Source organism: Vicia villosa, linkage group LG2 (assembly GCF_029867415.1).
Source record: "Vicia villosa cultivar HV-30 ecotype Madison, WI linkage group LG2, Vvil1.0, whole genome shotgun sequence".
Classification (NCBI taxonomy): domain Eukaryota; kingdom Viridiplantae; phylum Streptophyta; class Magnoliopsida; order Fabales; family Fabaceae; genus Vicia; species Vicia villosa.
The window spans coordinates 188,454,827-188,475,493 of NC_081181.1; the positions used below are offsets into that span (position 1 = coordinate 188,454,827).

General features: G+C 31.6%; 2 protein-coding genes across 2 annotated transcripts; both read left to right on the forward strand.

Moving 5' to 3' along the window:
* Positions 1 to 11,295: 11,295 nt before the first annotated feature.
* LOC131647701 (inactive protein RESTRICTED TEV MOVEMENT 2-like) lies at positions 11,296 to 13,060 on the forward strand. Its single transcript, XM_058917562.1, has 2 exons — positions 11,296 to 11,506; positions 12,461 to 13,060. The coding sequence occupies exons 1-2, from the start codon at positions 11,395 to 11,397 to the stop codon at positions 12,871 to 12,873; spliced, it is 525 nt and encodes a 174-aa protein (XP_058773545.1). The 5' UTR covers positions 11,296 to 11,394; the 3' UTR covers positions 12,874 to 13,060.
* A 1,809-nt stretch (positions 13,061 to 14,869) lies between these two features.
* LOC131653323 (protein BOLA1, chloroplastic) lies at positions 14,870 to 15,437 on the forward strand. Its single transcript, XM_058923431.1, has one exon. The coding sequence runs from the start codon at positions 14,983 to 14,985 to the stop codon at positions 15,298 to 15,300; it is 318 nt and encodes a 105-aa protein (XP_058779414.1). The 5' UTR covers positions 14,870 to 14,982; the 3' UTR covers positions 15,301 to 15,437.
* Positions 15,438 to 20,667: the final 5,230 nt, after the last annotated feature.

Genomic DNA, 20,667 nt, shown 5'->3' on the forward strand with positions numbered 1-20,667 from the left:
ATATCTTTTGTTTAGATGAGTCATAATCAATTCTGGATGTTTGCGTCATTGTCTGGTGAGTGTTAGGATCCTCCATTTTTGTTCTCTCAATAGAGAAGTGCGTAGGTATGATTCATTCTTGAACTTATTTTGCTTGTGGAATTTCTGACATAAAATTTGTATATAGGATTAGCATTGTTATCATGGTACTTTGATTGAAATTGGTAAGGATTGATCTTTGTGTACTTTTGGAATTTGAACCATTCAATTGTTCTTGTTTCTGCTTGGTTGTTTCATTTGTGATATTTTGTGTTCCCGGTAATTTATCATTGTTTTGTTTGAGGACAAACAAGAGTTTAAGTTGGGGAGAGTTGTTAGGTGCCAAATTGTGTTAATATTTAGTTTAATTAGTGGCACCTTTCGACCGTTTTTATCGAGTATTCGTACAATTCCCTGAAGTTTTAGATAATTATTTATAGTTTATAATTTTTAGCTTTCATTTTATGTTAATATGTGTTTTAGTTATGATTTTGTAGGTCTTAGCTCATTTTGGGAAGTTTTGAGCTTGTTTTGGCCTTGTTTGAAGACTGTTGGGCAGAGCATAGCGCGCGTCGCGCGGTAATAGCGTGCTTCACGCGGTAATAGGGCGCGTCGCGCCCTGGGCAAGATATTTTCCTGAAGCTTCCAGCAGAGAGAAGCGCGCGTGGCGCGCTTGGGCGGTTTAAACTTTCAAGTATAATAGCGCGATGCGCGCTAGAGGGCGCGACGCGCCCTAGACAAAAAACAGAATTGCTATTTAAGGAGCAAATCAGATATTTTTCCTTCTTCTTGATCATCTTAAGAGCTCAAAGAACCCTAAACTACTGTAGCAACTGAAGAATTGGAGAATCGAAGCCTTGATCGTCGATTAATCGTCGTAGATGCTTATCATTCTTCATACTTACCTTCTTGAGCAAGCTACCATTTTCATGGATAGCTAAATCTCTTTTGTATCAAGATAAGATGTAATCCTCCTTGACTTTTGTATGTATTTCTTGTGAATATATGTGTATGAACAAGTTATGATCAATATAGATGGTTTAGTTTGTTTGTTAAAGCTTTTCTATGGTATAAATGTTTGAGACATCAATATTTGTACCTTGATCTAATTTCATCATCTATCAAACTATAAATTGCAGACATGGATTTAGCGTTTGATATATACTTAGTATTGGTTTATAAAACGTTATTTGTATTGTTTAAACGGTGGAGAAATCGGCGGTTAAACAATACGGTAAATCTAACTATATCGCTGCGGACACGGACGGTATAGATGTCGATACGTAATTATATTGATCGTTAAGAAGTTCATATATATATATATATATATATATATATATATATATATATATATATATATATATATATATATATATATTTATAGGTTGACATACGAAGTTAGGTCGATGAAATCGAATCTTGATACATTTTCTTTAACTTAGAACTTTCATTAATTTACTCTTTGCTACTAAAGTGTTGAATGATCTTTTGCACTCAAAACCAAAGTAACCTTAACTCAAGACAAAATAAGCTATAGAACGGCGGTGATATCGTAATAATCCCTGTGGATACGATATAAATGAAAAGTACTCCAGTATACTCTTTCAACAAGTAGCGTGAGACAGTAAATCAAATTGGTAAATCTTAGGCAACGATAATTTGCAATTGGATTTGACCAAGTGAAATCTTTGAAGAACGATGGTGTCTTGCAAAGGAGTGGCGTGAGACGCTGAATCAATTGCTATTATCGGGTGACAACAATTCATAATTTAGATTCGACCGAGTGAAAGTTTTGAAGAACGATGGTTTCTTGCAAAGGAGTAGCACAAGACGGTGAATCATATTGGTATTATTGGGCGACTTGATCGAGTAAAGATAAAGGGGAGAGACATTGCAAGGGTCAATAACAAACTTAGGGTTTGTAGGTTTGAGTTGCTTCAATTCTCTTGTAAAAACAATATATATGCATAATAAGAAATTATCTCAATTCTAAATTGGAATTGGGGGCAGATATAGCCGTGGCGAGGACGATTGATGAACTTCCTAAACAACTCCATGTGTCCTCTCTCTATCTCTTTATTTCTCTTGCACTTAAATTCTTATTATCAAATGGTTTAACACATTGATTGAGCGATTGATTCGTAGAAATTTTTTGGAAGTTGTTTTGATAATACTTGAGTTGTTGATATTCTTACAACCACTTACAATATTTGAGTATCAACAAACTTGAAAGAAATTTCTGAAAAATCAATCGTACACCAAATGTTCAATAATTTGACACTTGACCATTTTGTGTTTTAAATTGGTTGGAAATTGTTTAGCTTGTGAATACTTGAACTGTTACTTTGAGAATTCAATTGTTAGCTTCGAATTGTCTCATTATTATACCACCTACGGTTACGCATATTCGAGTTCCAATAACTTATTCAGTTTAGACGAATTTTGATTTAAACGCGACACTTTCGCTAGCCAATGTTTAAACTTTTTTCAAAAACCTTAAAACTAGTAATTTTGAATTAGGGGATCTATTCCCCCCCCCCCCACGTCTAGATAAGGTCTCGTCGTCTAACAAGTGAAATCAGAGTCTGTTTATTTTGTGCTTCAAACACTTATTAGATAATGACAACCAAATCTAAAGGGGTGTATAATAGAGCGCCTATTTTCAGTGGTAAAAAAATATAGTTATTGGAAAGCTTATATGTGCATTCATATAAATTCGTATGATAAGGGTGTGTAGGACGTCATTATGAACGATTCAACTCAAATTACTATGATCGAAGGTAATGGTGTCAACGTTAAATGAAAAATGAGAGACCACAATCAACGTTAAATGAAAAGAGAGGAAGAAGAAAGCTGAATGGCAAGATCGTAAAAAACATATAGCAATTGTAGAAAAAAAGTTTTAAATTAATCCTTTCGTCAAACCATTTTTAGAAAAAAATTATTGAATAATGTATTTAGTCTTTTTATATATTTGATACACTAATAATTATTATATAGTAATAAACTTTAAAAATAATTTTATGGTTATTTATTTATAACCTAATTCCTCAATCCCAAAATTATATTGATTGAATTTTACTCATAAAAAGAAATAAAATAGAAATAGTAGTATTTTTAAGAAAATATTCTTATCACAAATGCAATGTATAATATATTGCATTATAAGTTATATAAATATAAATAATATAAAGATTTAATTCCTAAAAAAAATTAATAAAATATTAAAACAATATTTTAATAAAATGTTCTTATTATAATTTAGTCTTTTTATATACATACACTGATTATTTAATAAACTTTAAAAAAAGTTATTTATTTATAATAATGTTATATTTGGATTGAATACTAAATTGGATAATTAGTATATTTTATGGTGTTTATTGTATAACCTATTTCCTAAATCCCAAAATTAAGTTCACAGAATTTTAATCAAAAAAAAAGTAATAAAATAGAGAAAAGGATATTTTTAATAAATTGTACTTATCATTATTCATGTATTCATTCATACAAAGTATAAGATATTACATTGTAAGTAATATAAATAAATTATTCCTTTAAAAAAAAAGTAATATAGTACTAGTATTAATTAAAAAATAAGTACAGTTTTTAAAAATAATTAATATTTATTAAAAAATGGAAAAACATGGTCATTTATCATTTTATTGGGTATAGGTGGTTTAATTTGAGATGAATTAAATATAATATAAAATAACAACAACATAAGAATTGATTTCAATATAATTGAGTATGATAAAATTGATTTTTTTTTAAAGTGAGGTGGACTTTAATTGAGTTATATTTTAATACAATAGAATATATGTGATTTGAATTTTTGATGTTGTTTAGATAATTGAAATCAGGGTTAATTTTGAATTTATAATTATCAATATGTAGTTTTATAGAACATAAAACATAAAAATGAATAAATATAATAGTTAAATATGATTATATCTTGATAAAAGTACAATAGGAATTTGCTAATGTGACTGTTGAGACATATAGTATTTCTCTTTAGAGTTTAGAATTTATGGATGATCTTTTCTCAATTTTAAGACTTTAGAATTTGTGGATAATATTTCCCAATTTTAAGACTAGGTTATACAAAGGACCTATGGGCTAGGAGAAACAGTCTCTCCCACTTCTATATTAGAAACGTAAGATAAAGGGAAGATCAGTTTCTCCTTGAATTGTAGGGAGATCGCTTTTCTCTTTTGACTAATACTTCTAGACCGTTGCTGCTTGAACACTTCATGGGCCATGTGTATTAAGCTAAATAGGGTTTGGATACAAGTCAGGGCGACTAAGCCCGTTTTAAACGTTCTTCCAGCCTTCTTGCACTTGGTTTTCAATTGTCATGGGCTACCTTATTATGAACCATCCCTTATTAGACACTAGTTAAATTATGTCATTATATAGTGTAACACCCCTTTTATACCACAAAATAAATAAGCATATAATCAGAGAATAAGCATGCATATAATTCAAAAGGTCGTCACATCGACGTTTTCAAAAATTAAAAGCTTTTAAAAACTGACAGCATTTATCCACAATATACAATACACTTGGTCATTCCAAATAACACCTAAACATTTAATTACAATTCATACAGAATATGCATTCACAGCGGAAAGTACTAAAAATACTCATGTATTTCATAAAATGATTCATGTCCCATACCATGATCATATCTCAATAAGTATCTCAACATAAAATAAACCATAATCATAATATTTAGCTTAAAAGCCTCTCGAACAACAAGTAAACAATAAACAGATTCACGAGTCATAACATAATACATAAACAAATAAAACATGAGTTCAACACGCCTAGTCTACCCAGTGTTACATGACCAGAGCATCAACTCACTACCCAATCTCCAACAAACACATAATAAACTCCAGCTAAGTCTCGCAAGAGCTACTAAACGCCAGAACCTGCATGTCGCCAAACGAGGGCAACATTAAAACAGAAGGGTGAGAATACGAATCATTATGAAGAAAGTATAATAAGATACAATGATTCAATCAACAGTTATAGGAATTCATCACACTTATATAACCATGTAAATAATACTAACCAACATTTATTTCACATGTTACAAGCATACATCAAAACTCAAGGAGTATAATATTAAATTCCAATACTATATTCCCAAATAATACACATAACTATAATTATCACATAATCATATATTTTACCAAGTGATGTGTCCAAACATCACCAAATCCAATTTTCACATCTCATGTACACATAACAATCACATAAATGCATATATTCAAACATCACATAACCTCAATGTGACTCAATGCATGTGGTACCCAATGTGGACCAAAAGTTCCACCGCTTCCGATTTATATAGAATCTAGCCACGCTTCAGATCCGGACAAGATCGAAGCACCAAATGTAAACATATAGTTTACCGCTTTCCGAATTCACTTTAGAATCCAAGCTGCTTCCGATCCGGACAAGATCAAAGCCACTACGCATGTTTCCAATTAAGGATCAACGTAATCTACGTCTATTTCCATTAAAGGATCACCGTCTAATACCATGTGAACCCACAGTTTCACCGCTTCCACAATAAAGTCGACTATGCCATGAATGAATGTACAATTACCAACCAATTATGCAATTAAGATCATCTCTACCATCTTAACACTCTGCATATCACAATAATTCAACTCGATGAATTATCCACCAATTGTACACAACATTCACAACACATACATATCATTCACATATAAAAGGCCAATTAATCAATTACGATTCACAAAATCCAATTAACACTAGTATCCATACTATCTCATGTCAATTCACATTTACCACATATATATGAATATACACATTATCAAAACAACATCATTGACATAGCAATATATTATTCTCAACATAAATATTCGAGCCAAAAACACAATTACGGACAAATTCTCAAAATACCGTAATTTACCGATAAACCGAATAAGTTATCCAAGTCCAAACATAATCTGATTAAATAGACTCATCGCAATTAATTCAATTATTAGTTTAACCAATTAATATCAAACTATATTAATTTAATTCACTTCTATTTCTGTTCCATTTCCACTTTCTAGCATTCTATTGCTCAAGACCATTTTTATTGAAAAGAATATCGCGCTAGCTTTCTAACGCTTCGAACGGAGACTCAAACGGAGTTACGGTTCAAAAGATATGAATTGTTAAAGTTTCAACGAAAAAGCAAACACCGACATCATACACTAACAACTCTAAACATGTCAAAATTACGCAAAACAAATAAAAGTATGACTCTTAATAACTCAAAACAACTCTGACAACTTATTTTCAACTCTAACAACTCTATTGACAACTCCAACAACTCTATTGACAATTCTATTAAATTGTTATAATTTATTTATAAAGAATATTTAAATAAAACACAATTTCGGTCGATTCGTAAAAATCACAATTTCAACAAAATAACACCACCACGTTAATTTACTAATTAAATTTATCTATCACGTAAATTTTTATCAAATTCCGGACAATTAATTATACCGTTTAATTCCGCTATTCGGTCGAACGGGACTGTTTTGAATTTATATGTTATATAATTGATACTAAATAGTTCCAAAGCTACTACCTGTTCGTTTCTAGTTAATTAAAAGAAATGTCTAATACCAACATCCAATATATATATATATATATATATATATATATATATATATATATATATATATATATATATATATATATATATATATATATATATATATATATATATATATATATATATATATATATATATATATATATATATATATATATATATATATATATATATATATATATATATATATATATATATATATATATATATATATATATATATATATATATATATATATATATATATATATACTTACTTACTTTTCAACTCAATTCTATTTTCATTTCCAATTTCTATCATATCCATGTTCAATTTCATACGATCTTATAATCATAATTCATTTCTAATATATATTATAGTTCCATTTATATGGTAATATAAATATCAGTTTGCATATACTAACATAACAGGCACATGTTGGGAATAGAAACAAACAAAATAATAGAATATGAGCACATAGGACAGGACTAGGGGTGGCAAACGGGCATGCCCGCTCCGTTTAGGCCCACCTCGCAAAAGCCTGCGAAAAAACGGGGCAGGGTGAGGCGGGCTTTTTTAAGAGTGCGGGTCTAAAACCTTGCCCCGCCCCTCAAAAAAGTGAGGGCGGGGCGGGGAAAGCCCGCGGGCATTTGGCTTTTTAGGCCTAAAAATAGTAAAATTCTATAAAAAACAAATATCCGCAAAAGCCCACACAAAAACGGGGCGGGGCGGGCACATTAAAGAGAGCGGGCCTAAAACCTTGCCCCACCCCGCGAAAAAGTGCGGGTAAAACGGGTTTCCACGCGGGTCGGGCCCGTTTTGCCACCCCTAGACAGGACCGTAGACACAGCAGAGGAGACAAAATATTAGAACACCATGGAAACAGTATGAAAAGAAAAATGACGTTGTCGGCCGTCGTCACCACACTCAACATGTTTTCAATTTGTTTCCAATAATATTAACTGACAACAATTAACAACAACAATAGGAAATTAACGAGACAAAATTTAACCATTATTTCCTATTACCAAGTCAATTTCCGTTATGAAACTCAGCAATACTACGACCAAATCAATTAACATTTCCATGGATTCAACCAACCACAAATCTAATCATGTTAATCTACCCATTGACCCAATCATACTAACCCATAATAATAGGGATTCTCCCCTTTACCTCTTGTTGATTTCTTGGAACCCTAGCTTTTGTTCTCCTCTTCTCTTAGTCTCCTTTCTCCAATTTCTCTTCTCTTGAAAATGAACAAATGAAAAATGATATTTCTAACTCTCATCAAACCCTTACTAACTTATTTGTCTTAATGGGTTTAAAAAAATAACACCCCCAATTTACTTCTACTTCTAATAAATAGGCCCAATTAGATATAATCTCTTAATATCTCTATTTAGTTCAATCAACTAAATACACACAAAGTTAATTAATTCAATTAATTATTATATCTCATAACAATTAAATAATTTTTTAACACACCAAGTAAAATAAAATAATATAATAAAATAAATACGGATAAAATCCTCTAATAACTCAATGTCTCATATTTCCGGTCTAATCTTAATTACTCGGAAAATTCCCAAAACGCTAAATATTAACTCATTAATATTTCTAATACTAAAATTATTAAAATTTTCGATTAAATATTGATCCGCTATCCCGAACTAATACCGACTAAATCGTCCCAAAACGCGAAAAAATTTCAATAAACAATCAGAAATGACTAAATTAAACAAATAATTATTAAAAACATCAAATAATATAATTAGTAATATAATTAATAAAAATATTAATAAAAATCGGGATGTTACATATAGTCCCTCAAACACGAGGTCATGGAAAGGGATAAGTGATTTAATTTAAGCATACTAGCATCTTAAAGATTCTGCAAGACACTCAAGTAATGTTTGGGGTGATTCTCTCGATCAAAGCTTCGGGCGAGTCCCTCAAATGGAACTTGGGACGAGTCCCTCAATCGAAACTTAGGGCAACCCCATCAAGCGGAACTTAGACGAGTCCCTCAAGTGGAGCTTAGGGATAATCTCTCAAGCGTCACTTAGGGAAGCATGTGTTGCATTTAATATCTTTCATGATGGACGTGTCTTTGAAAGCTAAGACTGCTGATGACCTTTGATTCTCTTACACGTGTTAGAAAAGGGGAACATATGGATGTTACCTTGCAATCATTAGGGTGCAACTATGGGGAGGCCAATATGACCTATGTTACATAAGTTCCTTGTTGTAGCGGAGTTTCGTCAAGAACAAACCAAAAATACGAGAAAGATTGGGTTTCTTGAACAAACACAAGAAATCCTATTAGGTTTCACGAATAATAAGAGAAAAGAGGAAAGAATAAGGAAAAATTAGGATTGGTTGTAACTAATTTTCTATTCACTTTTTGTATCAGGGTTTATAGATTACAAGTGAATAACAACAATTAACCTCTCTCAACAACCTGAGAGAACTAGTGTATTTATATACTACTAAGCTAACTTAGGCTACATGCTAACTTAAACAATTGGGCTAAACAAAACAGATTCAATTCGACATGCTAACAAACCTAGCATTATCGACTACTGCATGTTAGAACACAATTCGACTACAACATACACGACTTCAACATCATCATGTGAACAGACTTCACCAACATGCTCAATCTTTGTCGAACCAAGAAATTATCCTTGTCGAGATACTAGAGTTTGATCCAAAAACTCACAAATCTCCATCTTGAAACAAACTCTACAACATAAGGGAAACAAACTAGTTTTCATCATGCAACTTTATCAACTGCATAAAGTGGAAAAACTTTTAACTTGGTAATGTCTTGGTGATCATATCAGTAGAATTACAATCTGTCGAAACCTTAAGCACTTAGACTTCTCCATGCTCAATTATTTCTCTAACAAAATGCAGCCTCGCATCGATGTGTTTGGTTAGCTCATGATAGATTGAATTCTTCGACAAATGTATGCACTTTAACTATCATATTTAATAGTGATAACTGGACCTCGAAATTTCAGCTCCATAGCAAAACCTTCAAGCCGCAATGCTTCTTTCACAACTTTATTGAGTGCAATATATTCCACTTCAGTGGTTGATAAGGCGAAAATCTATTGAGGCGTCGCTTTCCAAATGTTTAATGGTTTATTATTAATTTTTCAAATTTTGCAAGATAGTTCTCATATTTTATGAAAATTACAAATTTACTCATAATTTTTTTAAAAGTGCAAATAAATCCCTAATAATTTCCAATTTTTACAGTTGGTCTCTTCAAATTTTTAAAAATTGCAATTTGGTCCTTATTTTTTTATTTTAAATTTGACCCAAAAATTTAGCAATGAATCATTTTAATATTTTATCCAAACAAAAGAATTTTAAAATAAATGTATTTCATTTGAATTATTTAAATTGTTTAGAATTTTAAAAAATTTCAAAATTTTCAATTACCTCATCCAAACACACTATTATAGTCTTGATAAAGTAATAGGTATGAAGAAGTATGACTCAGACAACTGGAATGACTCTATTGGAAATACAAAGGATTAATGATGGATACTATGTTTTGATCGAGACTTGTGGATTGATATTAAGCAAGGACGGACCTATGTATGATATTATGTAGACATTGGCCCCCACTTATTCTATACATAGATGACTACTATTAATAATATAAATTAATAAAATCTCCTATGGTAAACCAAAATAACATATAAGACCCCATGGTAAATCAAAATAAAATCTCCTATTGTTGCATTTTCAATGTTACATTCCTGATAATATAATTACAATCCTTGAAACAAGCATAGGATTGTTACATTCTTGTGAATATAATTACAATTCTTGAAATAAACACACTATAAATTATTGATGTTTCAGTCATGGGTAATATAAGATGAATGTTTGGTGATTACCCATGCATTATTCATGGTTTGACCGATAGTACTACCGTAGACTTTTGTGGCCGTCGACAGACTTTACTAAAAGGCGTTTTACCGAGGGTCCCATGGTCGTTGATAAGTTCGTGTAATTTACTTTTACTCACGAATTTATAAGTTAGATACAGTTGTAAGTCATAATGACAATATTTTTTATAGTGAAATTTGACATACCTTCACTTATGTCATTAATAAAGGAAAGTATATCATTAATCATTGGTACATCATTGAGTTTCTCCTCAGACTCGCCATCTTGAAACACATGGAGCTATTTAGTTTGATTTTAATAATGGAGGAAAGAGAAAAAAATAATGACACAAAATCTCCACCTTTTATTTTATCTAACGGTTAACAAAAACAAGACCAACATTGATGGTAGTTAGTGCAAACTATTTGTAAGAATTGTAGTAATGTTATGGGATGTAGCGTACTGGTTTGGTATTTAGCTTATGAAAAATCAAAAGACTTGAAAAAGAGAAGTTGAGATGAGGAAGGAAATTAAAGCAAAGGTTTTCCATCAATGGAAGTTTACACATAATCCAACCATGCAATATAAGAATATTGAAGCAAGCAACCTCACTTTAACGATCTATTCAAACCAAAAAAAGGTATTATTCTTAACCAAAAGAAAATTAAAGAATGAAAACCTCATCACAAATTCGTACCCCATAGCCTTGTATTTGTATAAAAGGAATGAATCACAATTCTTTCATTCATTCAATGCAATACATATTTTTATAACTTTTGCAATTGAAAATTCTCAAAGTTAAAAAGAAAAGAGAAGCCACTTGTCCATCACCTTCAATGGCAACAAAGGCTAATGAAGATATTAGCAAACGTTTGTATGAAGATTTTGAACCTTATTGTAAATGGCTCACAAATGAAGGACAAAAGATCCTTGAGGTTGATTTGAAAGGTATAGATATATATCATTGACTATAAACTTTCATTAGTATTTTAATTTCAGATGCAATTCATATATATATATATATATATATATATATATATATATATATATATATATATATATATATATATATATATATATATATATATATATATATATATAAAATCATAGGTCCGATATTAAAAAAATGTTGGTATTTGTGTATATAGAAGGAAAAAAATTTAGAAAATAGAATAGAGAGAAATATTTTATTTTATTTTTAAATGATTTTTTTAAATGATAAACTAATATTTTAATAATATTATTATAAATATAGATTGAATTTAAAATTAATTAATTTTTTTAAAATTTCTATAAAACAATTTTTAAATTTTACTATTTAAAAAAAATTCTACTATAAAAAAATAAAAACTGTTTATTTAAGTTGGAGATTACTATTATTTCATTTTTTTATCATGCCTTATGTTCTCCTCTCTCTCTTCTAAATTTGTGGGCAAAATCTTAAGAACTTTAATCCCTTTATCTACTTTGAAAATAACTAATAGAATTTTCCTAAAAAAAGTAAATAATATATTTGAATTAATTGATTGCTTTTTTTACAATAATTTAAGGCTTGAAGTTTTGGTTAATGTTAGAATAATTCATGATAAAATTTTAGCATTAACTATATGCCTCAAAAACATTATAAAAATAAAAATAAATGAAAAATCAGAGAGATTTCAAATATTTATTTTGTCTACAATTTAAATTTTCAGATAAGGTCAGAGATCATAAAAAGAAAGCCCCTAGTTACATTGTAAGGACATCAACCTCAAAATTTTACTTAACTTGATATGTATATGACAAAAATTTAGAAATTAAAATTGAAAAAAAATAACAAAAAAGAAAAGCATAATTGATTCATTTAGCATATTAAATAATAAGATTATGATATGATGAAAATTTTCTCTTGAATCTATGAAGGTTTCAAAAAAGAGCAACTTAAGGTTCAAACCAACAATAAAGGGGTTCTAAAAATTTATGGAGAAAAACCTCTAAGTGCATCTAGTAAGAAGAAATGGAGTCGTTTCCACAAAGAAATTAGGGTTTCAAAAGATTGTGATGTGAGTGGGATCCAAGCAAAGTTTTCTCAAGGGATTCTTTCTATTGTGTTGCCAAAAAATGAAGCAACTCAACATGCCAAAGATATTGCAACCATAGAGAAGCATTCTTTATGGGGGGTGCAGAAGAGTAAAAGAACCACCATTCATATTGTGCTTGGAATAGTGGCTGTGGTTGCACTAGGGACTTATGTGGCAAGAATATTAGAAAATAAACATGAAAATGAAGGTTATCATCATGACGCATTTGATATAGTTAATGTTGCCAATATTTAATTTAAACATGATCCAATAAGTTAAATAAGATCATGCCAAAATTGAAAATGAAGCATATGTTTGCTTTATTTACTATTGTGATAATGAGAAAGTGAGCAAGGTGAATTTGCTTTATATTTTCTTGTAACATGCTATCTTTGAAGAAAGGTAAAGTATAAAAAGAAAAGTCATTCATCTAAGTTCTTGTTTGGAGTTAATTTCTCTTCCTTTAATTCTTTAATGGGGTTGTCATACAATTCGTTGGAATTCATTATGTAGAAAATAATAATCAAACAATAATTGTGCTAATTTAACATTTTTATAATCAATTTTATATAAAATAAATAAATAAATGAGATACATATAAATATATCTGCATATATTAAAATTAATCTCATTAGTAGAATCTAATGACTAATTTCGGTTGAAAATTACGGTATCATTTTATTTTGGTTTGACAGAGCAGGAGAGACATGTAAATACTCTTACGCTTAAGTTAGTAAGGATTGTAAGTGAGAAGTTTCATGGGTAAGAATAGTGTGTACTTGAACAAGAGATCTTTGTTAGGCTTTTAAAGTAGGGTTATAAGGTTTGAGTCTCTAGAAATTTCTCTTAATAGGATATATGCTTAGGGATACTTGTCTTAGAGGACAAATGCTTACCAATCACGAGCCCACAAGATCCAATGATTTGTTTTGTCTCGTGAAACAATTAGGCTCTCCTTTTTTTTAGGTCGTTCCTCCATTGAGCCTTATCAAATTGAGTGTCAATCCATTCCAAAAACAGAATCCCCCTAGCCTTGACCGACGAAGTCAGGGGGTGACTTGTCATTCCAACATGCTCTTCTGCACGCTCATTGGACTTCATGCTCTTGAATTTGAACTTTTCCATGGACATTTCCTTTCGGAACTCGTCTTGGTCTTTCTTTGTCTTTCAATTTCTCCTTTTTTTTTCTTTGTTAGAGCGTGGCAGGATTTTAATGGTATTTGTCGTCATTTTCTTGTGTTGTGTGGGGCTTATCAATTAAGAGATGATGGACTATGAACACAAATGTTATAATTACAACATGAGAATAGTAACTTCCATTATGGTAGAGTTTTTGGTGGTGTAACCTTTGATGATTGGGCATTGGCGAGTAGGCGGTGAAGTGGATCTCTTGATTCTCGTATGTTGGATCTCCGCTTATTTCAACTCCTCGACTCAATATAAAGTAAATTTAGAGTGTAAACCTTATATTTCTCCTTTTTTACTTTCTTGTTCATATCCAGTATTGTTTCCTATCTTCTTCATTCTCTTAAACATGATCTTCGTGATTCATGTGATTCTTCAAGAATATCATTATTATTCTACTTGTTCTCGCTAAGATACATAAAAGATACCCTGCTTGACGGTATACCGAGATTAAGGACCGTTGTGTGTATGATCGAGATTCGAGAAGTTTTGGTGGATGATAGTAGTTGTCAGTTTAGTGGGGAAAAAAAGGATGTTATGTATTCAAGTGAGTCAAGGGAGTCCCTTGTTCATAACGAGTTAGTTGGGGACAAAAGTTAAGGATCATGGAATCTCCCCCACAATCCTCCTACCATAAATCGACTCTTGATTTCCATATCCAGCCTAATCCCTTAAGTACAACTCGGAACATTGATTACTCAATTCAAATATTTGGCTTGTTTCTGCGTGTAAACGTCAATAAATCTTAAAAATCCATATGAATGTGAGCTGCTTCCGAAGATGCATCTCTGATTTCTAGCCAGAGTTATAATTTCAATTAATTTAAAGCTCTTACGTAGGATCTCGTCCTCCAAAACTCGAGTTTCTAAAATTTTGGGGCTTCTCGAAAATGCATTTTTGATTTTGAGAAGAATTTAAAAATTCTCGTGGTGCGTAAGAAAAAATAGAGTAAATTAAGAAAGCATCAAATATTATTGTAGTGTTACTAAGTGGGCTAGAAATGCTTAGGATACTAGGCCTATTTTATTATTAAAAAACCTAAAGTTTAAAAATTTAATTCCAACCATAAATAAACTTAACACTTCGTCATTATCCAAACCCTGCAAGAACTTTCCCCAATTTCGGCAACCCAATTCTCCATTCCAAAACCCTAAAATCACCAAAACCGTTTCCAACCCAATGAGTTACCGTAACGGCGCCGCAATACTCTCAAGAGCCAACAGAATCAAATCAAAGCTTCAATCCTCCCTCGAAGCCACCGTTCTGGAGGTAGACGACGTGTCGTATCAGCACGCCGGTCACGCCGCAATGAAAGATACTTCCGATAAAGAAACTCATTTCAACTTGAAAATCGTTTCTCCCAAATTCGAAGGTCAGAGTCTTCTTAGACGACACCGTTTGGTCTATGATCTTCTCTCTGACGAGCTTCAATCTGGACTTCACGCGCTTTCTATTGTCGCCAAGACGCCGAATGAAGTGGCCAATACTACGAAATGATACGGTGCGTTTTGGGAATTGTTTCAAGTTTTGATTTTTTTTTTTATTGTTGTTGAATAACCTTAGTGAATCATTGTAGTATATGTTTTCCAATGTTCTATATGATTATTAGAATAAATTGTCATTTTTGTATCTAATCGTGTTATCGGATACTATTATGGTTTTTATTTTAAATGTATTGGAGCTTCTCGATAATTTTATACTTAGGATATAATATTTGTGTTGGGAAGATCTAGATAAGCTTGTTTACTTTCATAGATCTATATTTGAAGCACTAAGGTTATATCCTCCTATACCATTTGAAGACAAGTGTGCTATAAAATTTGATAAACTTCCGGGTAGAGACCATGTTAGTCCAAATACCAAATTAATATATTCTTAGTATGCAATGGGAAAGATGGAACAAATTTGGAGATTGGATTGTTTGGAGTTTAAGCCTGCGAGATGGATATCAGATGTAAGAGAAATTATTCATGTACCATCATGGCAATGATGGACAACAATGACTGCTATCAAATTTTGTGCATCATTACGATAATGTTATGAATTCCGGTTACATCACTTTTGAATATTCCGATGGAGGTATGAGATGAAGAGGGAAGGGGGAGGAATTTTAGAAAGAAGATATATTAGAGAAAGAAAGAGAGGAGGGTTATTATCACCAAAGAGAAACCTGAAGAAACCTGGAAAAATCGGCGCCGGCAGCCAGTTAAGTTTGTTTCTGTTTAGAAGGATTATATAATTGTTTGTTTCTGGTTCGGTTAGCAAGAGGAAGGGTCGGTTGGCAATCATGAGGTTAACTTAATTTAAACTCATGATTGTCAACCAAATCTTCCTCCTAACGAAACAAAAAAACAAACAATCATACCATCTTTCTAAACAAAAACAAACTTGCTACCAACACCGGTTTATCCATCTATACATCGCACAAAATTCGCTATTTACTCTAATTAATATGATAAATGAAAATTTTTGGTAATTTATTACTATGTTGTTAAAAGCGGCTGGAGCGGCCGCTATAGCGGTGCGATGCAGAAAATCCGGTGAGGCTGCTTCCGGTGGTACCGGTACAGCGCGAAATGGTGAAGCGGCTCAAAGCGGCTTGAGCGGCCGCGAAATCAGGTTCTGGAGCGGTTCGGAGCGGCCGCTTCCGGACGCTTTTCCATTTTCGTGGGTCAGGTCAACTCTGTTTCTGGCAAACAGTGAAACAGGTGGCGAGATAGCAGAGAGAGGAGAACAGAGATCGCGAGAGATAAGAGATAAGAGAGAAGAAAGATGTGATTCTGTAAAAGCTTTCTAACAAACAGGAGAGAGAACATGTTTTTTTTTTCTTCTTGGCGGCGCTTTTTCACTCCACCGTTCTCTCTCACCCTTATAACCTAGGGTTTGACTCAGAATGATGGGCCCAAGTATTTTTGTTGCTCTTTTTTATGGTTTTTGGGCCATAAGCCCAAAAGTAGTTGTTTAATTTTCTATACACCACTCCTCACTATTATTTGAACCCCTTATTTTTTATTTTTATTTATTTATTTTGTATTTAAAAAATATATTAATTAAAAAATAAAAAATGTAAATAATGAAATAGCGCCCGCGCCGCTCCCCGCTTCCGCGCCGCTCCTATTTTGGAGTTGACCGCGCCGCGCCGCTTTCCGAGATTAACAATATAGATTTATTATTTGTGTAGTTGTTTGTTGTATGATATTTGATTTTGTTCAATTATTGGTTGTGCATACATCTCATAGAAATACAATAAGAGTGTGTTTGGATTGACTTATTCGAGCTAATCTGATGAGTCATGAGTCATGAGTAGAAATACAATGATACTGTTTAAGAGACCTTTTTAAACTGGTTTATGATATTTTTCATAAAAAAACATTTGAGTGGATTTATATAAATTCTCCAAGAAAACTTAGGTAAACAACTTATAACATATATAAAACAATTTAAATTTATTTTATCTTTTGTTATAAAAATAGATTATGAAGAGTTATTCATAAGCATGTATTTCGATAAGCACTTGTGCTATAGGCAGCAAATAAGCTGTTTATACAAACTAAGTTAGTTTTTCAGACTCTCAAGATAGGATCGAAGAGAGTCATAGTTTAGAGACCAACTTTGATTGATTGAGAATAGTTTATTTATGGAATGCAGACTATCTATATTGCATTTCTATACTTGAGGCACCAAATAGTAGAGAATGATGGTTTGGGATGACTCTTCAATCTGACTCCCTAAAATGCGGCAATTGGCCGACAAGAAAGCACGCATCTGATAGTGTATTTTGAAATTTTTGAGCATAGGGGTTGAGAAATCGTCTAATGTTGGAATCAAATTGAAGGTTTGCTATTTAAGTTTAAATTAGATGCGTTGTTAGTGTAAACCAACTTTACACATGTGTCCAATGAAAGTCCTCCATTCTAACATGTGCTATTCTTGTAAGTTGATCTTAAAATCAACGATATGAAGTCGTAAAATGAAAGGATTTCATTGGGTGTCACTGTAAAACTTATTGAATCTGACAGTGTATTGTCTCTAAATCTCCTCCTCTTTAATATGTTTAGCATGATTTAGGATTTTGTTTAATAATTTGCTGTGCATAAATGGCAGTTCTTTATTTACCTATTGTTGTTTTATTTATTGTTTATGTTTATGACTATTGGACGTGAACCTTGTATTTTGAATTTGTTCAATTGTTGGATGTGCATACATTTTACATTTCTCTATTTTCTATTGCATTTTTTTTGGTTTCTATATTTGAAGCACTAAGGTTATAACCTCCGATGCCATTTGAACACAAGTGTGCTATAAAATTTGATATAAAATTTGATAAACTACCAAGTAGAGACCATGTTAGTCCAAATACAAAGTTAATATATTCTTAGTATGCAATGGGAAAGATGGAACAAATTTGGAGAATGGATTGTTTGGAGTTTAAGCCTGCGAGATGGATATCAGATGGAGGAGAAATTATTCATGTACCATCAAGGCAATTACTGGCAACAATGACTGCTAGCGAATTTTGTGCGGCATTACGATAATGTATGAACTCCAGCAACAACATTATTATAATTATGTATAAATTTTTACGGCGATACTATCAACTGATTTATTTCCGGTGGAGGGATGAGATGAAGAGAGAAGGGGGAGGAATAGGAAGAAGATGTATTAGAGATAGAAAGAGAGGAGAATTATTATCACCGGATAGAAATGTAAAGAAAATTGATAAACCGGTGCCGACATCAAGTTAAGTTTGTTTTTGTTTAAAAGGATTTTAAGATTGTTTGTTTCTGGTTCGGTTGGTTGGCAAGAGGAAGAGCCGGTTGTCAATCATGAGTTTAACTTAATTTATCTTTAATGTTAAACTCATGATTGTCAACCGAATCTTCCTCTTGCCAACCAAACAAGAAACAAACAATTATACAATCCTTCTAAACAAAAACAAACTTGCTACCAACACCGGTTTATCATCTTTCTTCACGTTTCTCTTATGTGATAATAACCTTTCTTTCCTGATACATCTTCTTCCCGGAATTTCTTTCCTTTCTCTCTTCATCTCATCCCTCCATCGGAATTCAAACATTTATAGCGTCGCTGTCAAAATTATATATGATTGTAATGTTGTCATCGGAGTTCACACATTATCGTAATGCCACACAAAATTCGCTGGAATAAGATGTTTCATATGTTTATTAGAATAAGTTGACATTGCCTTGCATATTAAAGTACCCAAATAACTATTTACTCTAATTATTATGATAAATGAAAATTTTTGGTAATTTATTATTTGTGTAGTTGTTTGTTGTATGATATTTGATTTTGTTCAGTTATTGGTTGTGCATACATTTCATAGAAGTATAATAAGAGTGTGTTTGGATTGGACTTATTCGAGCTAATCTGATGAGTCATGAGTATTATGATACTGTTTGAGAGACCTTTTCAAACTGGTTTATGACATTTTTCATAAAAAAATATGAGTGGATTTATATAAATTCTCCAAGAAAACTTAGGTAAACAACTTATAACATATATAAAAACAATTTAAATTTATTTTATCTTTTGTTATAAAAATAAATTATGGAGAGTTATTCATAAGCATTTATTTCGATAAGCACTTGTGCTATAGGCAGCAAATAAGCTGTTTATCCAAACTAAGTTAGTTTTTCAAACTCTCAAGATAGGATCGAAGAGAGTCTCGTAGTTTAGAGTCCAACTTTGATAGATTGAGAATAGTTTATTTATGGAATGCTGACTATCTATATTGCATTTCTATACTTGAGGGACCAAACCGTAGAGAATGATGATTTTGGATGATTCTTCAATCCGCCCCCCTAAAATGCGGCATTTGGCCGACAAGAAAGCAGGCATCTGATAGTGTATTTTGAAATTTTTTAGCATAGGGGGTTGAGAAATCATCTAATTTTGGAATCAAATTGAAGGTTTGCTCTTTGAGTTTAAATTAGATGCATTGTTAGTGTAAACCAACTTTACACATGTGTCCAATGAAAGTACTCCATTCTAACATGTGCTATTCTTGTAAATTGATCTTAAAATCAATGATATGAAGTTGTAAAATGAAGGGCTTTCATTGGATGTCATGTCAGTGTAAAACTTGTTTAATCTGACAGTGTATTGCCTCTAAATCTCCTCTTTAATATGTTTAACATGTTTTAGGATTTTGTTTAATAATTTGTTGTGCATAAATGGCGGTTTATTGTTGTTTTTATTTATTGTTTATGTTTATGACTATTGGACGAAAACCTTGTATGTTGAATTTGTTCAATTGTTGGATGTGCATACATTTTACATTTCTCTATTTTCTATTTACATTTTTTTTGGTGATTAATCAACTAGTTCCTTATTTTGAATTTTGACAGTTGATTAGTCGAGATTCTTACATTTAGATGTGAATACATTGATGATGATGCTAAACTGCTTTTTCCTCTTAAAAAATGTTCTCACATCTGTAGATCTAGGTTTAATTTTTCTCATTGGTTTAAAGCATTGGTAAACGAGAGGAGCTTCTCCTATTGATCTGCATCTTATATTTTTCATGGGCTAGGGATGATATGTTTAGTTTTCGGCTTTTGTTGTCAGCTTTAATGTTTTGGATGAGATTCCACTTTATTTAGATCGTAGAATGCCGTGTGTGTTGTTTGTATCGAGTCTGGTCTAAAGCTCCAATGATGAATTAATCAGATGCAACCGAAATTTTACTTCTATCGTTCCAATTTCTGAATTTCAATTAGTTTTTCTTGTTATATTGTTGAAGAAGATAGTTCTGAGGAGCTTCTGTCAGACTTCTTGATATCTCACCATTTTCCTTTCCGGTTTCTCCCTCGGGCTCATTTCTTCTAATGTACTTCATAG